Genomic DNA, 22,593 nt, shown 5'->3' with positions numbered 1-22,593 from the left:
CTGCAAGCTGTTCTTTTTATTTTAATTCAAAGAGAAAGTCAGTGTAATTCGTAAAAAATATATATATATATAAAACACATACACAAAACGCTTACATGGATAAAACGAATGAATTAAAAAATATGCAACAAGGAGGTAGGAATTAGTTGAGTAAAGAAACTCATGAGTGTAATTATGTATTAGGGCCTGTCAGCAGTGATTTATTATTAAACGGTGCATCTATTATATAAAAATAATAAAAGCAGTCTATAGTCATTTGAAGCTTATGTTGACCATTTCACTTAGATTTTCTTCAAGTAAAAGTTTCACAGCATTATCTTTGACAAACTATGGATCAGAAAGTTTTTTGTTGTTATCACAAGTGGATTCTGGGTAGTGCCTCATGGGCAGCAGCAGGCAGCTGGAAGATGTGAATGAAATTAAGGAGAACTTCAAAAATTTTGTTTCACTAAAAAGTTGAATAATAAAATGAATAATGTATTACTGGCTTAACTAATTTCAAGGAAATAGTGATAAAAAGTCCCTGAATGAACCTGCAATAAGATTCTCATACATAAACACAGCTGTAAAGGATATCATATCTTCCTGTTGAAGGTGGCAGAGAAGTTTCTCTAGCGGTGCGTAGCGGCGAAGAGAGGGCGCTGAGCCCAGCATGAGGAGCTTGTGTTTGGCTCTAGTGATGGCCACATTCAGCCTGCGCCAGTCTTGGAGCAACTCACCCAGCTGTAAAATGAGTTTACACATGAGAATAATGAAATAATCGAGCACATAATGGCCCATGCATCATATACTCAATCACTGCAATGAACCGTTAATTGGCTTAAATATTAAATATTTAGTTTGTTTAAATTCAGGGTGGGAAGGCCACTTACGTTGCCTTCAGGGTTGCTTCGAACAAAGGACACAATGATGACGCTTTTGTCACGTCCTTGGTATTTGTCCACTGTGTTGACTTCCAGAGCTTTATAGGCGTCTCCCTGGAGCAGACTGGAGATGGCTTTTAGCTGTTGTCGATATGGAGCAATGACCCCAATATCAGACGCTCTGCATCCAGCCTACAACACAATTTAAATTAAATAGAATTTCAAATATTAAGGGGGGGGTTCACAACAAATGTTTATGTTCGGACCTTGAGTAGCAGAGTGACAATTGCATGGACCAATATAGCTTCCATGTGGTTGCTGATGCCACTTTTCTCCACCGTCTCAGGAGCGGGAACCTAAAGAAAGGTACAGTACATAATGATAAAAGTAAATGAATAACAAATTCAGGATTCTATAACCGGCCAAATGAGATGAAGACTAAGAAAAAAGAGGCAGTCAGACTGACCTCAGACGTGTCCAGGAAACAGACAGGACTATTGGGATCCAGTGCAGCCTGGACCCAAGCGCTATACTGCGGCTGACACACAAACAGGTCCAGCTCCTTCTCAACCTGAGCTCTACCGGGCAGCTGCAGCACCGCGCTTGCCGTCCTCTCAGAGCCACACTCCAGTCGGCCCTCGTACATCAGAGCATTGCTCAGGGACATGATCGCACTGCAGGATGGAAAAGGGCAAGTGTAAAAGCTGGAACTGCTGCTTGTGAACATTCTCAAATATGTATAGGAAAAATCACCTATTAGTATTCCAATAATAGAGTTTTTAATGTCCATTTAAGATACATTTAATATCTAAGGGATAGTTCACCCAAAAATGACAATGGTTATTCCAAATCCATAAGACCTTTGTTTGTTTTCAGAACACAAATTAAGATATTTTTGATGAAATACGAGATCTCTAGGACCATGAATAGACAGCAACGCAGCTACCAAGTTCAAGTCCTAGAAGGATGAAATAGCCCAGGTGACATCAGTGATTCAACTGAAATTTTATGAAGCTACGAAAAAAAAAAATTTGTAAAAAGAAAACAAAAATGGTTTCATTCAACAATTCTTCTCTTCTGTCTCAAGTCTCCACCATGCATTGACTAAAGTACCCGGACATATGCATTGAGGTGCTGTTTAGAACATGTGCCGAAGTCTGACACAGTAGAGAAATTTTTTTTTGAATAAAGGTATTTTTGTTTTCTTTGCACACAAAAGCTATTCTAATAGTTTCATAAAATTACAGTTAAACCACTGATGTCACATGGGCTATTTGAATGATGACTTTATTATCTTTCAGGACCTTGAATGTGGTAGTTGTGTTGCGGTCTATGCAGGGTCAGGAAGCTCTCGGAATTCATCAAAAATATCTTCATTTATGTTCCAAATATTGAAGTTCTTACAAGTTTGGAATCATATGAGGGTGAGAAATTAATGACAGAATTTTTATTTTTGGGTGAACTATTTTAAACAATTTTATGGGCAAAAATTCTTTAAAGATTTGGTCAAAATTTTTAACTCCGTATCCACTTTTTTCTTCCTGTAAAAATGGGCACGGCCATTTGTAAATTCTTTAGGTCTAGCTTTTGATCTCATCCACTTTCAGCTACTTATAGCTGTACAAAACAGTTTGTTTTGCTGCTTTATATTGAAAATGAGTGTGTCTTACCATATTATTTTAACGTATTATCTTAATAATGAACACACTGGTTTGTAGTGCAAACAGTTTTACCGTTTACTGCATGTTGTTATTCTTCTCGCTATTTCCTACAACGGCTAATAAACCTTAAGTCTTGCCCATAGGCTTACTTCTACGATGAAGAAAGTTGGATATCAAATTTGACGTATATATTGTTATTTATTTCCATTTAACAATCGCATATATGTTTGACTGATGTATCTCCCACCTGTTCATTCGGTACTGCACATTCAGCTGAACAACTGCATCACTATGGTGCTCCAGACGTTTGAACAAACTCTCATCCATGCCCAGTGTTCTGAGTAAAAATAAGAGCAATGGGGAATGAGGTATATTAATGCTGTGATAGTGTAACTGCTGTATTAAGAGGTTTAACATGACAAGCTTCATTAAAACATGACAAGTTATGAATGAGTATACAAGTGTACTACCTGGCTTCAGCATTCTGTACAATCGGAGGAAGTTGTTGGTGGTCTCCCACCAGGACAAAGCGCTGGGCGTAGAACAGCGGACCCAAACATACAGGTTGACTGATCTGAGATGCCTCATCCACGATGCAGAAGTCAAAGCGTCTACGGCTGAATATTGGGTGCTTTACACCCATACAGGTGGTGGCCACAATCAGCTACAAAGAAAATGGGGTAAGCTTTACAAAACAGTTTGGATGTTTTAAATGTAGAGCAATCAATCAGAGATTGAACAATCCTGTCATATTCGTTACAGTTCAAAAGTTTGGGGTTTAGAAAGAAATCAAAACTTTTATGATCAAAAGTGAGAGTAAAGATTTCGAATGTTACAAAAAAATGTATAATAATAATTCAAATAATTGCTGTTCTTTTGAACTTCTGAATATTAAGCAGCTTAACATTTCAAGCACCAAATCAAAAGAAATTACTTCTTTGTTATACAGTTGTTCCAGCTCTTCTAGTGTTTGGATGCCTTTGGCCCGACATGACTCCTCTGTGAAGGGCAGGATGTCATGGTGCACTTTTTGAGAACGACCGAGTCGCAGGAAGCCAATCTTAAACCTCTTTAGTTTCAGGAGGATGTTGTCCACAGCAGAGTGAGTGTAGCTAGTCAGAAGTACACTGAAGCCACAAGCATGGAGTATACGTACCTGTAAAACAAGGAAGTGTAAAATACTTGTCAGATTAATATTCCTCTGTATATAGAAACCAGTAGCAAAAACAATTTCACTCCACAGGTCAGAAAGAGGGTATATATATATATAAAAAAAAAGTAATGCAAACAAAATTATGACAAGAAACTGAATACAGTTTAGGGCTGCACGATATTGGGAAAAAATTACATTGCGATATTTTATTTTTCTGAGATATATATTGCGATATGAAATCTAATCAAATTTTTTCTTACAAAAAGAAATGGGTGAGCACACTTACATTCTCATTTAAAATTATTTAAATATCGACACCATTGTGTCAGTTGATTAATATGCAGAGAGAGAGAGAGAGCAATAAGAGAGAGCAAGACAGCGCTCATGTTGTTTAAAGACATTGAGTGTGCGGCCGGGGCTCGCTCTCGCACACGCTCTTTCTCTCACGCTCTCTCTCGCGCACGCGTGCTCGCGCTCACTCTCACTCTCTCACTCTCGCCCATACAGTTAATGAATAACAGATCAACTACGACAGCCTACATGGCACATCCTGCGATGTGACTATCGTAGATTCGTACATCGCAATATCGATGCTTAAAGGGGGGGTGAAATGCTATTTCATGGATACTGAGTTTTTTTACACTGTTAAAGAGTTGGATTCCCATGCTAAACATGGACAAAGTTTCAAAAATTAAGTTGTACGTTTGAAGGAGTATTTTTGTTCCAAAAATACTCCTTCCGGTTTGTCACAAGTTTCGTTTTTTTTCGAGTATGGCTCTGTGTGACGTTAGATGGAGCGGAATTTCCTTATATGGGTCCTAAGGGCGCGTCTGCCGGAAGAGCGCTCGCTCCCGTATAGCAGAGCAGAGACGAGACATTCACTGACCAGAGCGAGAGCGAAATGTCACAAAAGAAGTGTGTTTTTGGTTGCGAGGGCAAGACAACCCTGCACAGATTACAAAAAAAAAACAGCATTAAGGGACCAGTGGATGGGGTTTATTTTTACAGAGCATCAACGGAGTTGTGCAAGTGTTTGTGTTTGTTCCCTGCATTTCGAAGATGCTTGTTTTACAAACAAGGCCCAGTTTGACGGCGGATTTGCACATCGTTTATTTCTTAAGGATGATGCAGTCCCAACGAAAAAGGGTCACGATCGTGTGTTGGAACCGCAGGCGGTGAGTAAACTGCTTCAAATATCTCTGTGTTGTTAACTTAGCTATCCGCGCATAAGCACATCAAGTAAACCTTGTACACCTTTAAAGAAAAAAAAAAGACGACATAAAGTGGAACTTAGTCATTTCCCAAAACCGTTAAGTGTTACGGAGGCCAGTGAGTAGTCCTGTGCAGGTAAACCTCCCCGATCTCAAGAGACGCACTAGCAACAGACGCTAGTGGCTGTAGCCATTTAGCCTCCTTGTTGAGGAGACCCGGGTTCGAGCCCCGCTCGAAGCGAGTGCTCGGAGCGTCAGAAAGGACCCGGGAGAGAGGGGTTACATAAGCAAATATATACAGTTTCAATACATACCACATAGAGACGCTGTTGTAGTCGTTGCTGCTGCTGCTCTCGTTCAGTTTCAGCCTCGGGATCTGATTCTGGATCATAAATATACGCTGAATCTGACTGTTAGCCATGGTTTGTTTTGGATGATGTTTTTTTTTTCCTCACGGTAATGTCACAACTTCCAACGGCTCTCAACGCAAAAGCCTACTCGCGCACGTGATTCTTTAGCTCCGCCCACACGTCACGCCTCCAGCGGCTCGTGTTTTTCCGAAAAAAATCGGCTCAGACTATTTTTCCCTTATAAATATAATACAACTAAAGGCTTTTTGGAGTTATGAAGGATGCAGTACTACTCTATAGGTACTCAAGATTAACAGGAGATTGAGTGAAAATGAGCATTTCACCCCCCCTTTAAACGACCTAAATTACAGTTGTCTTAAAACTCAACTGGTTTTCGAAATTCATTAGTTCTTACCAGTGTACAGATGGTGGTAGTTTTCCCAGTACCTGGCATTCCCACAATAAGCGTGTAGTCTTTGGATAGTAGCACTTTTTTCATGGCTTGTTTCTGGGGTTTGTTGAGTCCTAAAAGGAAACATAATTAAAACTCATTCATCACACAGGAACAGAGAAGTTCTGTTATTCAAAGAACACATCAAGGGCATGTTTTAAAGCAACTGGCCGCAGAAATATTGAGATTATGGTTCAATGTTAGTGTTTGAACACCTTTCAGGATGCTGGCCACAGTGTCCTTGGCGTCTCGTGGCAAAACACTGCTGAGGCTGTCAATGAACTGAGGAGGCCTGAATTCCACAATCAGCTCCCTCAGTCTTTCACTGCAGAAAAATAGACATTTTATAGCTTTTAATATAGAACAAAAAACACTATCAGTGAGATATTTAAAGTCAAAAGAACAAAAAGAAAATTAGAATCAGACCTGTTTGGAGTGTTTTCCATTAACATAGATAGGTTTCCTAAATGGGTGCTAAGACCGCCTGCACCTTCATCCTGGTCCAGTCGGAAAATCGTATTTAAGGAATACTTGGAAAGGTTTCTGGAAATTTTATGAATGTGGAATTAAGCTTTGATGTACCCTTGAACATTTCAGATTCAGTAATATTAAACAGCATTAGTGGTCGACTGATCTGGTTTTTTATGACAGCTGATGCTGATATCTTGGAAAGCAGGGGGCCCGATAGCCGATATATAAAAATTTTTATATTTGAGAAATTGTAAATCATTTGACAATGGATTAAAAAAATAAATGTGTAAAATAGTGTTTTATCACGGTACCAAAATTTCAGTATTCGGTACCGATATCAGTGAAAATCCACGGTTCTCTGTACCAATTTCGGTACCAAAGCAAAACACAAAAATATGCTAATTTGAAAAAAAAAAAAAAAAAAATTATCACTAGAAAATAAAACCAATGCCATCTTTATATTATTTACAATTGTGTTTAAAGTTTTTTCTACAAGTAATATAATTATGAAAAACAGTAAAAATAGTGTGATTTATTTCTTTAAAAAAATAAAGTTGTATAATTTTTTTTCAACAGTAGTAGCAGTATCACATACATTCTACTAAATAATAGTAATATTTCTAGCACAATGCCTTTATGAAAAAATGAACTTATTTTAACGGGTTGCCGTGAATATCTTTACATTTACACTGATTTTACTCAAATGAAACAGTAAAATGCTTGTGAAGTCACTCAGAACAGTTCTGGTGATGTAGTTTATGTATTTATGTCCTCATTGACACGGCAGATGCTGAAATTACTGCAAGCGTCATGCGCTTCAGTCTATGTAGTAAACAAACCAGCACGTCTCTGCCATTCATTCATTTGGAAGGTATGTGAAATTAAATGTTCATTGACCATTCAAAGATTTGTTTATATTACATAAATGCGTGTTAATGCTGATGGCATTGCCTTTCTCAACTCAGTCAAAATAAGAGTTCTGCCTTGAACACATCGGCTAAGCAGAAAAACTTACCGGCCGATGCCGATATTTGAAAAATACCAAATATAGGCCGATATATCGGTCGACCACTAAACAGCATTACAAAAAGCATCTGCAAGAGGCTTACTTGTCCAAAGAGCAAGTCACTCCACTGACAGTTATTTCTGTGACGTATCCCGTGGCTAGGCCTATAAGCATCAAGTCCTGATCACTGACCACAATCCTGTCACCCACTATCAGCCCAGTCAGTGTCTGATCGCTCTCCTTCCTCACAAAGCTGTGCTTATATACACCATCGGACACGACGCTGACGTCTCCAGCTAACTGCATGTTACCCACGCAGCCACCACTTTTCTCCCTGAGAAGGAACAACATAAGAATACTGATGCAACAGAAACATTCATTAAGGCCAAAAGCATTCAATTAATTAAAACAATCACTGTTAAGGTCCATTCACACCAAGCACGATAACAATAAAGATATAGTTCTAAAAATCATTCTCAATATTAAAGAATAGCGGAGTCCACACCATAACTATAACGATAAAGGCACAGAGAAACGATATCGTTGGAATCACTTTCAGAATGATTATTTTTTTTCTGATGAACGATAAAAACATTGCCACACAAATCATAATCAATCCTGCTGTAATGAGCTCGATAATTTAAAGCAGCAGACGCACGTCCAGTTAGAATACACAGACAATATAGTTCGCTGGTGTGGACGCTAATATCGTTATCTTTATAGTTAGCGTTTTTGGTGTGAACGGGCCTTTATTCTTTTATTCATTTCGTTTTATTTACGTTTTATTAAGGCCAATAAAACATGTAAATAAATATTTTGATGAAATCTAAAGGGATTTCGGTCTCTCTGCTGTCAGCTACCTCAAATGTTTCATGCTTCAAAAAGTTCAGAAAAACATTGTAAAAGTATTCCATATGAATCAAGTAGCTTGATTCATATGGATTTTGTCTTTATTTTTGGGGAAACAAAAATCTCTAGAAATTGCAACTACCATTATTTGTGCTTCAAAGTTGAACAAAAGTCTTCTGAATGGGTTTGGATGGAATGATTTGAGGGGGAGTACAGTAAAAGTAATATTTCATAAAACACCCACCTCTGCTGGGCAGTCTGAAGCCAGATATTGCGGCGACCTGCTTTGTTCTCCATGGTGAGAGCCTCCAGCATGCAGAGCAGCAACCAGTGGCTGAAGTACTGGAGGTGCACACGGCTGAGGTGCTCGCTCTCCGACTGCACAAAGGCCTGTGGATCTTCACTACAGTTCTCCATGGGATCTCTCTCTATAGCTCTATACAAAATGATGCATTTCAGCTGAAGCTCAGTGGAATTACAAAACTCTGTTTGAAGTTGTAATGGAAGATGATGCATGAAGAGAGGAAAAAAACAGTACCTGCTGTAAACTGCACAGTTCCTTTTCTGAGGACAGTACTTGCATGCCTGCTGGTCAGACACAATGGCAGGCAATGGGGCCATTCGACTTTTTCCTTTCTCCTTAATAAGATTGTTTCCGATGTGATGGGCCAATGAGTTTCTTATTTTAATCAGCTCTGTGATAGAAAAAATATTTATCAGTACAGTCATAAGCAGGATATAAGGCTATCTTTGATTTCAATGTTACTCTGTTATGACTACAAGTAAATTAGCTCTTTCTTGCAACATCTGTATGAAACTACATGATCTGAAGGGATACTTCACCCAACAATGTAAATTCTGTCATTCATTACTCACCCTCATGATAAGCCATCAGAATCTTTTTTTGAACATAAGTGAAGATATTTTTGATGAAATCGAAGGGATTTCTCTCTCTCTGCTGTCGACTAACTCAAATGTTTCATGCTTCAAAAAGTTCAGAAAAAGATTGTAAAAGTAATCCATATGAATCAAGTAGCTTGATACTTTCTATTGGCATAGAAACCTCATATTCCATTAAAATACCTTAACTTGTGTTTTGAAGATATATGAACTGATTGAGGGTAAGCAAATGATGACATTATGTTACATTTAAAGAAACCTAACAAACTAACCTCTCCTGTCCATGTGGTTGCCCACAACAGGATGTAGACTGCCAGTCTTCAAGTAGACTAGGAAACCTGCCTCTGGATCGCAACGTCTAGATGAGCTCATCAAAGTGTACAGGATAACCTTAATAAAATTCAAATAATTAATGATATTCAGGAGTGACACACAGTAATACTGTTAACACGTGACATGTCTACAAAGTTGCGTTTTGTACCTGACTGCGATGCTCAATGGAGTTTGACTCCTTGCCGGTTTTCAGCTCCAGCGGCACAATCCTCTCTGTGGGCTTTCTGCCTCTCCGATGAATCCTAACTCCAGCTGTGACATCGATCTTCCCCTTCAGGCCAAAACGTGGACACCAGATGTTCTCCTCGATGTCCGCAAAATCTGTGAATGTCACGCTACAGGTGGCATCTTGCTTGCTCAGAGCCCCGTCACTAGGGCTGATGGTAAACAACCACAAAAACCATTACATTTATTCATAATATTCAACTGAATCCACCATGTTCTCAATCTTCTTAAAAATAAATACATATATATATATACACACACTCACAGTTTGAGAGTGAGCTGCTTTTGTCCGGCCTGTGGTGAAGTGTGGAGGTAGTGTTTTGACCACTCAGATAAAGAGGGAAGATATTCATCTACTTCCTGTTTCATGTCAGCCTGGGTCAGCTTTAGACTATACCTAAATAAAGTAAGTAAAAGACAAGCACATAACAGATCTTTACTGTTGTCATCAAATACTGTAGTTGAGGTTTAAGAAAAAAAAACTATAGTTTCTAAAGATACATCTTATATGCCTCTAAAGGTGGAGATGTTACAAGATGGCTCTTACATTTGTCCGAGGTAGTTGGGGTTTCTTAGGGCCTCCGCAGCAAGCCTCTGTATCCTCTCTAGGGAGAAATCTGAGGACATGGCTGCTTTTTGGAAGATATCATGAACTATGGTACCATTTAACATCTGCTTAGATCCACCATCAAATGCCTGTTTATAAACCACACAAACAGTTTCATTTTTTGAAGCACTACAATTTTGACAACAACAACAATAAAGAAAGGTTGGCATCATCCAATTAAGGGAAAGACATAAATGCTAAGTATTCTCCATTGTTGAAAACATTCATATGAGCAGTATGTATGTACATTCTGCTGTTGATGGCTACTGGATATTGAGATTTAATTGTGCATGCTCATTAATACGCTGTGAAATATAATTAACAAATCTGAGAATGAATATTAATTTTCCATACCATACATTATAATATTTTACTAATCAAAAGTTTGGCCAGTAAGATTTTTTTTATCTTGAAATATCTATACTAATCTCAAAAATACTGTAGAAAGAGCAATATTGTGATATATTGGTACATCTTAAAATAATGATTTTCTATTTGAATATATTTTTAAATGTTACGTATTTCCTTGACCACGAATGTGAATTTTCAGCAGTTTCTTGGTGCTCAAAAAAAACATTTCTTGTTATTATCAATGATCAATGTAAACTGTGGCGCTTAATATTTTTGCTGTATTTTTGCTAGAGATGCGCCGATTGATCGGCCAGGGATCAGAATCCGGTGATTTTCCTTGTGATCGGCCCGGATCTGTGACCGGCCTCACTTCTTTCACTTAAATTCTGATGGTTACGACTTACAGCTTAGAAGCAGAAAAATTTACATTTGATTACTTTAATTTCTGTAGTGTTTCATACCTGAATAAAAACTTACTTAACCTGAAAAACTTAGTTTCATAGCTGTCTTTATTCTATTGCATTTATTTGTGCTGTTGTTTGCAATTTTTTTTTATTTGTTCTTATTTTATTACTGACTTTTTATTTATAATTTTTTAGGAAAATAAAACTTTGCATTGAAGAAAAGTAGATTTTTGTTTGCATATGCTGTCAATAACAGTTCTTCTAATAGAATCGGCAAAAATCGGTATCACACTAACAAACAAAAAAATCTAAAACCGGAATCTGTCAAGAAAATTGCAATCAGTGCATTTGTAATTTTTGCATAGTATTTTTACCAGGATTATTTGATGAATAGAAAGTTCTAAAAAGACATTCTAAATATCTTTAGTAATTTTTAACCAACTGAATAACCGAAAAAAAAAAAAAAAAACACATATATTTACTGACCCCAAAAACTTTAAACAACAGTGCATATGCTTATGCTCAACATTATATTTTCACACCTTAAACATCTCTCCCAGCACCCCTCGCCTCATGCAGCGAATACTGTTGGCAATGCTGGTCCCCGAAATCAGCAGGTCAGGCAGCAGAACCAGGAAGCCAGAGTCTCTATCAATCGTCCACGAGCCAGAAACACACCTCCCTTCCAAGTGAATGACATCCCCAACAGCAACCGGAGTACTCTCCCTTTTAGAAATGAGGTCGGAAAGTTCAAAAACAAAAAGACAATCAGAAAGAAAGAACTCTCTCAAAAGTCTTTTTCACACGCCAAGTAACATTTTGTACCAGCCATCTTTGAGAATACAGGTCTCTCTGGACTGTGCCGTCTTGGAGCAGGTGATGGTTAAGTGCTTCTCAGTGCAATTTCGTGATGAGGTGATGTCCCGTACATCCAGAACCCAGTATCGGTTATGAACACCAGAGGCCAGTATAACATGCTCTGGTATACTTTTGTTTTTTCTAAAATTTAAAGAAACCAGTTTTTAGCAGGGGTTATTATTTTTAACTTTAAATCTATTAAAAAATTAAGCTGAAACTTACTATATTTATATAGAAACATAAAAACAGAAAAAAGCTAATTCAAAATATTGATTAATTAATACTAAGATAATACTGGTTTTAATAATAATAAAAAAAAAAAAAAACTAAAATATTACAAAATCTCACATAAATAGATAAAATAAAACATTCATACTCATGACTGAACTTCTTGGGTTTTGGCGTCTCCAATTTTTGCTCCATGCCATCATCAAACCAATCGTCGATTAGATCAGTAAAGTCATCTTCAAATGGAACTGGCAAAGTTTTTCCATCAGCAATTTTGTCTTTCGCTTGCAGATCAGCAGTACTCAAGGGCCTCTTCTTAGTAAGAGGACAGCTGAGAAAAGGCTCTTTGTCTTCAGTAGATCCATTTTGTATCCATGAACTGTATGACATCACAAGATCAAAATCATTCGTTCCAGAAACCGTACTCGTGTCTATTTCCGGCTTCAGGTTTACAGCAAGTGAATTTTCTTTTCCACTAGTACTAAAGCTCAGATGTTGAGATTTTTTTAAAGGCTTTGAGAATCCATTTGTTTCTCCATTCATACTCTCAAAACTGACAGACTCTGCTTTAATTTTTTTCCCAAGACTATTTGAAAAAGCATTTCGATTGGCCCCTGGAGAGCTTGCATCACGATCAGGTGGTTTCTGCATGGTCCTGGACCGTTTGGCACTCTGGATGTTCTCTGAGCTTTGCAACAACCTCTTCACAGAGCCAGAGTGACTTACGCCATTCTTGAGCTCAAAAGTGTCTTCTGGCTCTGGACTGCTGGTTTTCTGTGGCTGCATCAGCTTGCGTGCCATCAGGCTAGGTTTACCCCTGACACCTTTAGTATGCAGGCCACGGGAGACAGGTGAGCAGTTCTCATAGGAAGTGTCTGAAGGGTTCTCGCTCCTCAGACTGTCAGGCGTCTCTGGGACTGCAGAAGGGGTTGGAGAGCTGGGGACATTTCTATCCTCCATAAAACCAGTCTTCAATGAAACAGGGAATCTTGTAATCCCAGCTGCTATTTTTTTAGGTGACTTTGGTGAAGCCTGATAAAACAAGATGATGCTATGGTGTGATGTCAACCTTATTTTTTACATAACAGCGGGTGGCCATTTCTTACTTTAACATGCAAGGTACTGATAACTTTTTTAATTGAATTTAAAAAATACCAAATATTAAAAAGGTTCCAAAGACTTATATCAAACAACCAAAATCAATGTAAGGATCAAGAGTAACTACATAAATATAAATGTAATTACAATTAAAGGGCATCACAAACATATATGTGACCTGGACCACAAAACCAGTCTTAAGTGTCAATTTTTCGAATTTGAGAGTTAAACATCATCTGAAAGAGTTCAGTAAATTGTTGTCTTATCTTACCTTTGAAACAAAAAAGGCAGAAATGTTTGACTGAACTCCAGTGACCATCTACAACAACAACCACAAGTTAGTTAGTACACATTCACAGCTGATAACTTCTAACATAACGTTAAGTTACATCTTCATAGAGAGAAGAGGATGAAACAAAGCATCAGAGATAAATTAACGTTACTTACGGAAGATTTTCTGGATTTACACTTAATCATCTTGGAATGAAAGTAAATAAATAAATAATATTCGGAGAATCCAATAGCATAAAGTAACGTTAGCTCTACTGATATCAAAACCCCCCTCACCACTACATATAAACTCAGCCACCGCTATTACGGCTCAAATGTAATTCGTCCAGAAGCAGATATTCTGCAGTAGCAACGGTCATCCGAGCGGTTCTCACATATGCTTTCAAAGAATATTAATAACAGAAGATTTCCTGCGTGAACAACTCTTGCTGAATCCCTGCAAAGTAAACACTGCGATCTCAAGATTCCCGCGTACAGTCCGTGAACACGTCACACGAGCAAGCAAACGTTTCCTCTTTGCATTTACGTCGCCTTTACCTTTACACTGCCACCTAGCGTCAGTGAGGTTATTGCTCGAGTTTGTAGTTATAAACAAATCTGCTCGTTTATTATTAACTCTCCATTAGCTTCATGTTATAAAAATTTAATGAAAAATGTTACCGTTGTTTTCTGTCTAATAGAAAATGATTTTGTGGTTACCAAAACAACAAACACAAGCAATGCTAGATTTTTTGAATGTCAACATGGTAAGCACTGCTTTGTGCGTTTCAAACAACAAAATACATGTTATAATAGGTATAATAACAGGTATAATAATTATATATTTGGGCTTTCGAGTGGTTTACCAATTATTGTCATTATTAATACATGAAAACGAGTAATGCATACTGTATTCCAAACTACAAAAAGTTGCATTTGAATACGGACTGTTTAATTCAGTACATTACAATAGCAGAAATACTGTTATATATATGTATATATATATATATAAAACATTTGACACTTTTTTAACAATAAAGGCATTTGTGTGCTTTTTGGGGTGGTGTTCTTCCATATTTGAGTTTAGACTTATAAACGAGATTAATTTGATTATCAGTGCATGTCATAATTGGTTTGAAAATTTGTATATATTGTTGCATTAGAAGACATGCACAGTTTATTGTAACTGAATACACTTATAACATAATGGCACTGAAATATGAACCTCATCCTTGAAATATTAATGCCGGGCCACCACACACAGACAGTAGAAGTTCTGCTGACATGGATGCTCAACAAGAAGAACTAAAATGTCCTGTTTGTGTAGAGCCTTTCACAGATCCTGTCCGCCTTCCATGTGGCCACAACTTCTGTCAAACCTGCATCCAAGTGGTCTGGAACATGGATAACCCAGAAACATCTAGAGAAGGGCCACTGTTCTGTCCGGAATGTCAAATCCTCTTTCCTCCTGACCTTGAGCTTCAGATCAAGTCAAGTCTTCAAAGGAAAACTCAGGATGTCTTTGCAGGAGCACCTCTGCTGAAAGAATCATCTCAAACGTCACCTTCAGTTATCATGTGTGACCAGTGCATTGGGAAGACTGAGGTGGCTGTGAAGAGCTGCCTCACGTGCGATGCCTCTCTGTGCTCGGCTCACACCCTCCTGCACCAGCAGAGAGAGGCTTTAAGAGGGCACTCTATCATCGAAGTAACTGAAGACTTGATTTCCTTTAAGTGTAAGGAGCATGGGGAGGGGCTGAAACTCTTCTGTCAGGAGGACCAGGTTGCTGTGTGCTGTCTGTGCGTTGCAGTTGGTTCACACAAAAAACATCAAGCTGTTACGCTCCAAGAGGCATGCTCAGAGTTCAAGGTAGGATATATTTATTAATTACATTTCAAATAATTTGAGTGAACAACATGCTTTTGATAGATTGGTCTAGTGATAGAAGTGTCCACAATCTATTGAAGAAAGAATCATTTAAAAATGATTGTAAAAATATTTCTAAAGTATATAAATATTTTACGTATATATTTACATACTGTACATGCGTATATTTACATAATTTTAAATTGACACAGATATAGTACATTTGTGTTAGTAAGATAGTGTCAAATTACTTAATAGGCCATTATTATTTATGAAGTTTTGTGGAAAGTAACAGTGTATTGAGTACTTGTGGAAACATCTCTTGTTTTTAGAAGGTGTTGGAGACCAACAAATCACTTCTTCTATTGAGGAAGCATTTAGCTAAGTCTGCTTTGCAAGATTTGGAGCCATTATTTTCTGAGTTGTCGGTGGGTATTTCAATATGAGTCTCATACTAAACATTAAAACCAAATAAATGTTTGTACGCATCACAATGAAATGTATTGAAATAATTCCAGCAAGAGGTGTTTTGATATGCTGTTTTCTGTTAGCTTGTAAGTTCACCAGGCATTTTTTTGACATCTTGTGGTGGTTTGCAGAAAAATGCAGAAGCATATAGAGTCAGAATAGTTGAGAAATACAGCCAGATAAAAGCCCACATTGAGGAGGATCAGAAGCTGATGTTGGCCATTCTGGAAACAGAAGAGATTTACACCAGTAAGTGGCTGAGTTGGAGGAGTGAGTCACTAAAGTGTCATGTTAATGATATTAATGCTGCCCTGAGATCAAGCCAAACTCTCCTCGAGGAAGAGAATGATGTCAGATTTCTCCAGGTGCATATTATACGTTTATTTTCTAAGTATATATTTTCCTTTTTTTTCATCTGTATTTGGTCACTAACAGAAAACGAAATTGATTTTACAGCATTTCAAAAAACATGGACTAGGGTGAGTGCTTTCTGCATTTTCTTGAAATTGCACTTTATGAGAAACTAAATATTTTATGGGGATTGAAATGGCCAATCTGTTTTTCCCCTAATTTTTAAAAGTGTTTTTCCTCTATACAGTAATATGCCTTGAGACATTGGTACCAAAATCAATATTTAATAGAATCCTTCATCATCGCTCTAGTTCCCAGGGGGATTTGCCATTTGTGTCTGTGATAGAGCAAGAGTACAGCGCACTAGACAAGATGAAGACCGTTGAACAGCTGGTTGATAACTTAGAAGACGTTGTCTTTCAGAACACTCAGCGGCTGTGGTCTAGTAAGTGTAAGTTTCAATGCACAATGATAAAAGACTCTTGACTTATCAATAATCCTACCTTATTATGTGACATATCATTTTTTCCCACCCATAGGTCTCAGTGCAATAAGTTTAGACCCAGAAACAGCACACCCTGAGTTGGAGGTGTCAGTAGACAGGCTGGAAGTACACTGGAGTAAGAAACCAACCCCAGAGAGGAAACAGAAAACAAACATCAGCTCTCAGTACAGTGTCCGGGCCAAGGAGAGATTCTCCAGCGGTTCCCATTACTGGGAAGTGGCTGTGTGGAAGAAACCCTTCTGGCTGATTGGTCTGTCATATGGGTCAGCTACTGGAGATCAGGATTCAGAGCACTGCAACGGTGACTTTGACAATGCATTCTGCTACATCTATCATGGTAATGGAAAATACCTCATTTGTCAGGACTCAAATGAAAAGCAACTGGCAGTAAGGAAAACTATCCAAAAACTTGGAGTTTGTGTAGATATCCAGAAAGGGAATGTGTCCTTCTATGATGGCGATACGCTGGCTTTGCTTCACTCATTCTGTGTTGAGTTTTCTGGCCCAGTTTATCCCATCTTCAATCCCTGTATTGACATAAATAGCCAAAATAGTCAACCTCTTGCCATTGTACATCTAAGAAACACAAATATTCCTCAAAGCCCCTCCTAAATTGCATGAATCCATTAATTTTCCAGTTACAGTGCTTAAATAATAGATTAATCATTCTATTGTGTGTGTCTGTTTTATATGATTGAGTTTGGTGTAGTTATCACAAGAAATCTAGGATTTAATACTTTAATTCTAGTGTGTAATTTCTACCTCAATGTAGAAAATAAACCATTGTGCTCTAGGTGTTTTAAAACTGAAAAGTGAGAAAGAGGTGCAAATAGTTTGACAAATTAACACAGATTAAATGTAATAAACTTATTTGCCCCTTTTTCCTTAAAAAGGACAGTTCACCTTTAAAACTGCGTCATCAATAATGAACATTTTGTCAGTATTTTTTGTTTCGTCCACATACTGTGAAAGTCAGCTTTCATTGACTTTCATTCTATGAATAAAAACTCTTCTTTTGAGAAAGTGATACAGGGTTTGAATGTGTTTTTTTCTTCTTCTTTTTTTAACTGAACTATCCCTTTACCTAGGTACATGCTAAATTTAAAATGTCAAAATTAAATTAAAATTCAAACTGTCAAAGTAACTGCAAGATATATAAACATTTACAGAGATATAATGAGGCTATAGATTATAGATCAGTTGTGTATTTTGTCCAGAAAACCCAAGTTCATCCAACTTTAGAAGCTAGAAAGCACTTTTTGACAAAGTTTAGTCCAGATGTGCTCTGATATGGGCACTCCCTAAAGACACAGACACAAGTGTACTGACTGCTTTGTTTGCTGTAGGAGTTTTTTCTGATTACAGCGGAGCTGTTCACTTCAGCACCACACATGCACAATGAAACCATGAAGCCTCAAATGCATTTGCACCTCTTCATGGACACATCAGGTTTGTGAAGTTGCTTGTCCCTCTGTTGCTAATTCGCTAAGAAGTAGGCATAGCAAGCCTCTTGAGAGTGTGGCATAGATTTTATATATTTTCAGAATTGTAATGCAGGGCTCCTTCAAATGGTATTATTTATTGATTCTAGGCATCTTGTCCTTGTTGGTTTTGACTTGCAATAGTAACTACTAGTGGAGATGTTTGCTTTTCATGGTTGCAAAAAAACATGCATAGGGTATTATGAATGTCTAATTGAACCCATGTGCTTAAATTTTTTTTATCATAGATCTGTTATATACCCTAAACGCCCATTGTAGTTGTCAGTCACCTTAGAAGCTAATGTCTAAGATCAATCAGTCTTAGTAAAGTATTCTTTCCAAAGCTCTCAGATACATAGTAGGTAATGCAGGAAAGTACTAATGCAATAATACCTAAACTCTTACTCTTAAACTACTTTCATGTTATGTACACTGAAAAAAAAATGAAACCATTTAGATTCTAAAATTGCTCGTACATTTCACATATAATTACAAAGAAATGGCATTGAATTAATGATGACATTTTGAAGTACAAAAGCTGAAATACTAATGGAGTAAAACACACCATTTTTTTACAGTATGATGTGCCTTTTTGATTTAATTTTTTTTTAATATTAGATAAGTCAATAGATTTTTTTAAACATCAAAATACAAAGTCCACATTAAAAACCTGGGATTCAAAATTACATTTGAATTTAATACTGCTTTAATAATAAAAATACAAAGATGAATTTTAACTAGTGCTCTCAGACTTTGGGACCCCACTGCTCGTAATCCTAAACCTTACCTACAGTATATTTTAACATACAAATACAAATACATTCAGTTTTTTTACATTAAAGTAGTTACATAGTCTCTATTGGTATAATGCTATAAAAATGATTACTTGATTAATGATTATACAATATAAAAAAAATTCATGTCAGCTACTCAAATACTGTATCTAGTAAAGGGGGGACAGGAAATTGTAGAGAGTATGAGTATGAATGAGTATGAATGTGCACTATGGCTCACTATGTCTGGAGCACATGCACTACCACCAGACTATGGATTTGACTCTTAAAAAGATTCCAGACCACTGATTTAAAAGTGATATTCAAACCAAAAATGAATATTGACATAATTTCTATGTCATGCCATTTCAGACTTGTATTTCTTTCCTTTGTGGAAAACACAAAAATATATTTTGGAAAATATTTTCAACAGTTTTGTTTTCCGTATCTGAAAGAACATAAGGAACCAAACAACGTTGGAAGATGTTTTTTTAAAATACCATATTTTGTAATTCAACAAACAAAATAAATAAAGCCATATATTTTAAACAACAGTTTAAACCAGCAAATTAATTTGTTTCATGCTGTAATGCATTCTGGGAACAGAACACACCAACATAGTGCTGTTTACACTTACAGATAATCTGTAAGTAGCTAAGAGTTTACGCTATAATGCAAGCACAGCTAATCATTACAGTTCTGTCGCATCACAGTCATCTCCAGTTCACAATGAAGTATAATCTTTGTAGAACTATTGTAAAAAAAATAATAATAATACAGTAAAACAACATCTAGTATCATTGATATACTATAAATTCACAAAAGTTTCTGCTGAGACTCAGGACTGTTTCAGTTCAGGTCACTAGTTGTAATCCCAGTGGCCTTTTCTCAACCCCTGTTACTGTATAAGTCTTATTTACAAAGGGCTTTCCCTCTGGCTAGGCCCCCCTCTGCAGAGTGAGCTGAACCTTTTACCATCTGTCACTCTGTTACTGCGAAATGCAGTACTTCGCAGAACAGACAGAGAGCTGGTGCACCTGATTGGCTTATTTCTAGAATGAGGTGGGTCTTAAGAACATGAGTGACAGGTTTAGTGCAGGAAGTCCTGTTGGGCTAAGACAGTTTTTCAGTGTGTGTGTGTGTGTGGGGGGGGGGGGGGGGGGGGAGTGGCGTTGGAGAAGACGCACTAATTCGTGTGGGTGGCGTAAATCCAGTATGCATGAGCCAGTAATGCTGGCCAGAGCTGTTTTTTATTTTCTGTGGAGAAGAGAGGAAGGCACAGAGACTTCATACACATGAATAGCATCTTTTTCTGAAGACTCTGATGGAGGGAATTTACTGCGTTCCCACTGCTGCAGTGTAGCGGTTGAGAGGGGAGTTAACAGGTAAAGGGAGGGGTTTGACTGTAATTGGTTTCTATGTGCCTGTTCATGTAACAGTTACAGGAGTGAGGACAGAAGGAGGGGTTGGACGAATCCTATTAGCTGCAGAGGAAAAGTAGGTCTGCTTAACAGAAAGTAGATATATTAAATATATGCATTTGAACAACTTTCCTTAACTGGTTTTGTGATTTTTTGTGATTAAAGAAATTAAATAGTACGCCAATGACTTAAATTACTGGGAAAGTCAAAATAATAACATGTTGGGTGTGCTTTGCAATGAATGAAAATTAGAAGGATTTATAATATATATATATATTAACATTAAACCATATACTTCACTCTTTGGGAAAATTAAAGATATGAAAGCTAAATTGTTTTTTTTTCTCAATTAAAATAAAACTGTTGGGTTTAATTTCAAAGATAACTCATCATGAAAATTATCAAATTTGTGGGTTAAAAAACAACAACTTGGTAACACTTTAGATTAGAAAAACACTATTAACTAGCTGATTATTAGTAGCATATTGACAGTTTATTAGTAGTTTTTAGTACATAATAAAGGCTTATTCTGCATAACATTATTCAAGATCCCTTTACCTTATCTACCTTATTTTTCCACGTGGAAGTAAGCAGTTTTCTGTAAATGTACAAGACTTCTGGTTCATTAGCTGCTGTAATTGCAGTAAATGGTAAAACTGTTTCCAATGCAAACCAGTGTGTTCATGACTAAGATAATAGAATAAAATAATATGGTAAGATACACCAATTTGCAATATCAAGAAGCAAAACAAGCCGTTTTTGTACAGCTAAAAATAGCTGGGAGCGGATGACACCGGAAGCCAGACACATTCAATTTACAAATGGCCGCATCCACTCTTATAGAAAAAAAGTGGATACCCAATGCCTATACATAATAACTACAACAACTTGCTATCAATAAGCAGCAAATTAGGTGTTTATTGAGGGGAAAACTTTTAGTTGATAGTGAATATGTGTTCCCTAATCTAAACTGTTAGTTTTGTTTTTATTATTTAAAAAATATATTAAAGTAGCACTATAAACAAAGTAATAGGCTTTCGGCATCTACATATATTTGTAGCTAATTTCTAACAAACATCTGACAGTATTTTGTCATGAATGTGGTGTGTTCTTTCAGTTAAGGAATTTGATCCAACGAGTTAATTAAAGGGGGATCAATTTCAAGTTGTTACAGGTTACATTGGAACATGTAAAACAGATAAAGTTACTAGGCATACAGTATAGTCAATACATTTCAGCTAAAGCACTGCAGGAGGACTGCAGTAAAGAAAGGCTTTGAATGTGAAAATCTGTTATTCACATCCAAACGCTCTGCTTCTGTCATTCAGACTGACTGCAATTATGAGCTGAGAGTTATTTCATGTATAAGTCGCCCTACCTGTCTGTGTAGTTTGACTCTGTGGCATTATTAGTGTCTGGTTTGTGAATGTGATGCATAACATTTTTCAAGGATTTTTATGGTGTGTGTGTGTGTGTATGTTAGAGAAACAGAGAAGAAAGGCCTAGAGAACTTCCCTACATGTGAATGTGTGTGAAAACTATGTACTATACTTCCCTGCCTCCTCCCCCATAACTGCAGTGGTGGTCATGATGCTGAGTGCGTACGACTCAGTCAATTGAGCGCAACACCTGGCACACATCCAAACGCAGCCACACTTCCCCTCTCTCACAAGAGCTGACAGAACACAAGCAGCTGTGTGAGACTAGCATGTGAGAGGTTAGACTGGCTTATGAGCATCAAAGAGAGCGAAGCCTCAAAGGCATTTTGTAATGATCAGCTTTCTCTTCTGGGCTATTGGGATATGCAGTAGGTTTATTTCATTTAACGTGAGCTTACTTTGAGGTTTTGTAAAGGTGATTGCAGTTGAATGCATCCGCACTGAAGGCATTACAGGAGAAAGATATATATGGGGTTCTATGTGTATGGTCACAAGGATTTGTTATGTTTTGGATGCCGGTCCCAGCTAACCTAACCAGCAAGGGTTTCCTCGGTAAGGATGATGAGTGTGCTAGCTAATATGTTCTTGACTATGCAAGAGAAGTGCTTATTAGTATCTCTGTTTAGGTAATAATAATATACCTCTGAGAGAGCTACAGTTGATTTTAGTTACCACTGTTTTTGCAATATGAAGAGGGAGCGAGGCAGAGACTGCCAGCAATGCCGTGGTGCTTACGTATGTGGAGTTTGCTTTACATTCTTTAATTAGCATGTCACACATTTAGATCCTCTTGCCCTCAGTTAACACAGTCGGCTTGTTTTGGAGGAGTACAGTATTAACAAGAGGAGCCAAGGTGGTTAGTCCTTTCAGATTTTTTTTGCTTTAGAGTTATCATGAGAGTTATTTGAATACTTTAATGAGAGTTCAAAATACTGTAGACTTATAACACATTGCTAGTATTTATGTTAGAGTGAGTTATACTGGTCAAAAAATGTTTATG

General features: G+C 37.3%; 2 protein-coding genes across 2 annotated transcripts; one reads left to right on the top strand and one right to left on the bottom strand.

The window, feature by feature from the left end:
- Position 1: 1 nt before the first annotated feature.
- On the bottom strand, positions 2-13,809 carry dna2 (DNA replication helicase/nuclease 2). The gene is made up of 23 exons (XM_052572833.1): positions 13,467-13,809; positions 13,291-13,338; positions 12,070-12,953; positions 11,661-11,834; positions 11,378-11,561; positions 10,021-10,169; positions 9,739-9,870; positions 9,397-9,625; positions 9,188-9,305; positions 8,554-8,710; positions 8,260-8,451; positions 7,270-7,500; positions 6,116-6,232; positions 5,905-6,014; positions 5,654-5,763; positions 3,459-3,680; positions 2,995-3,188; positions 2,772-2,861; positions 1,330-1,537; positions 1,130-1,219; positions 873-1,055; positions 577-723; positions 2-409 (listed from the first exon to the last, which is right to left on the bottom strand). The coding sequence occupies exons 1-23, from the start codon at positions 13,494-13,496 to the stop codon at positions 356-358; spliced, it is 4,053 nt and encodes a 1,350-aa protein (XP_052428793.1). The 5' UTR covers positions 13,497-13,809; the 3' UTR covers positions 2-355.
- A 232-nt stretch (positions 13,810-14,041) lies between these two features.
- On the top strand, positions 14,042-17,430 carry LOC127970480 (E3 ubiquitin-protein ligase Midline-1-like). The gene is made up of 5 exons (XM_052573075.1): positions 14,042-15,161; positions 15,707-15,988; positions 16,080-16,102; positions 16,286-16,425; positions 16,514-17,430. Exons 1-5 carry the CDS (start codon positions 14,574-14,576, stop codon positions 17,089-17,091), a joined length of 1,611 nt encoding a protein of 536 aa, XP_052429035.1. The 5' UTR covers positions 14,042-14,573; the 3' UTR covers positions 17,092-17,430.
- Positions 17,431-22,593: the final 5,163 nt, after the last annotated feature.

Source organism: Carassius gibelio, chromosome B13, assembly GCF_023724105.1.
Source record: "Carassius gibelio isolate Cgi1373 ecotype wild population from Czech Republic chromosome B13, carGib1.2-hapl.c, whole genome shotgun sequence".
In the NCBI taxonomy this organism is placed as follows: Eukaryota; Metazoa; Chordata; class Actinopteri; order Cypriniformes; family Cyprinidae; genus Carassius; species Carassius gibelio.
Note: the sequence above shows the minus strand (reverse complement) of the source record. Positions and strands in the feature narration are given on the sequence as shown.

Excerpts from the sequence above, each read along its gene's own strand:
- dna2 (XM_052572833.1), bottom strand. The coding sequence starts at position 13,496 with ATGATTAAGTGTAAATCCAGAAAATCTTCC. Across the intron at positions 10,170-11,377 it reads TGCTGGGAGAGATGTTTAAG|GCATTTGATGGTGGATCTAA; the intron begins GTGTGAAAATAT and ends GTTTATAAACAG. Across the intron at positions 9,306-9,396 it reads CCATTGAGCATCGCAGTCAG|GTTATCCTGTACACTTTGAT; the intron begins GTACAAAACGCA and ends AATTTTATTAAG.
- LOC127970480 (XM_052573075.1), top strand. The coding sequence starts at position 14,574 with ATGGATGCTCAACAAGAAGAACTAAAATGTCCTGTTTGTGTAGAGCCT. Across the intron at positions 16,103-16,285 it reads TTCAAAAAACATGGACTAGG|TTCCCAGGGGGATTTGCCAT; the intron begins GTGAGTGCTTTC and ends TCATCGCTCTAG. Across the intron at positions 16,426-16,513 it reads GCGGCTGTGGTCTAGTAAGT|GTCTCAGTGCAATAAGTTTA; the intron begins GTAAGTTTCAAT and ends TCCCACCCATAG.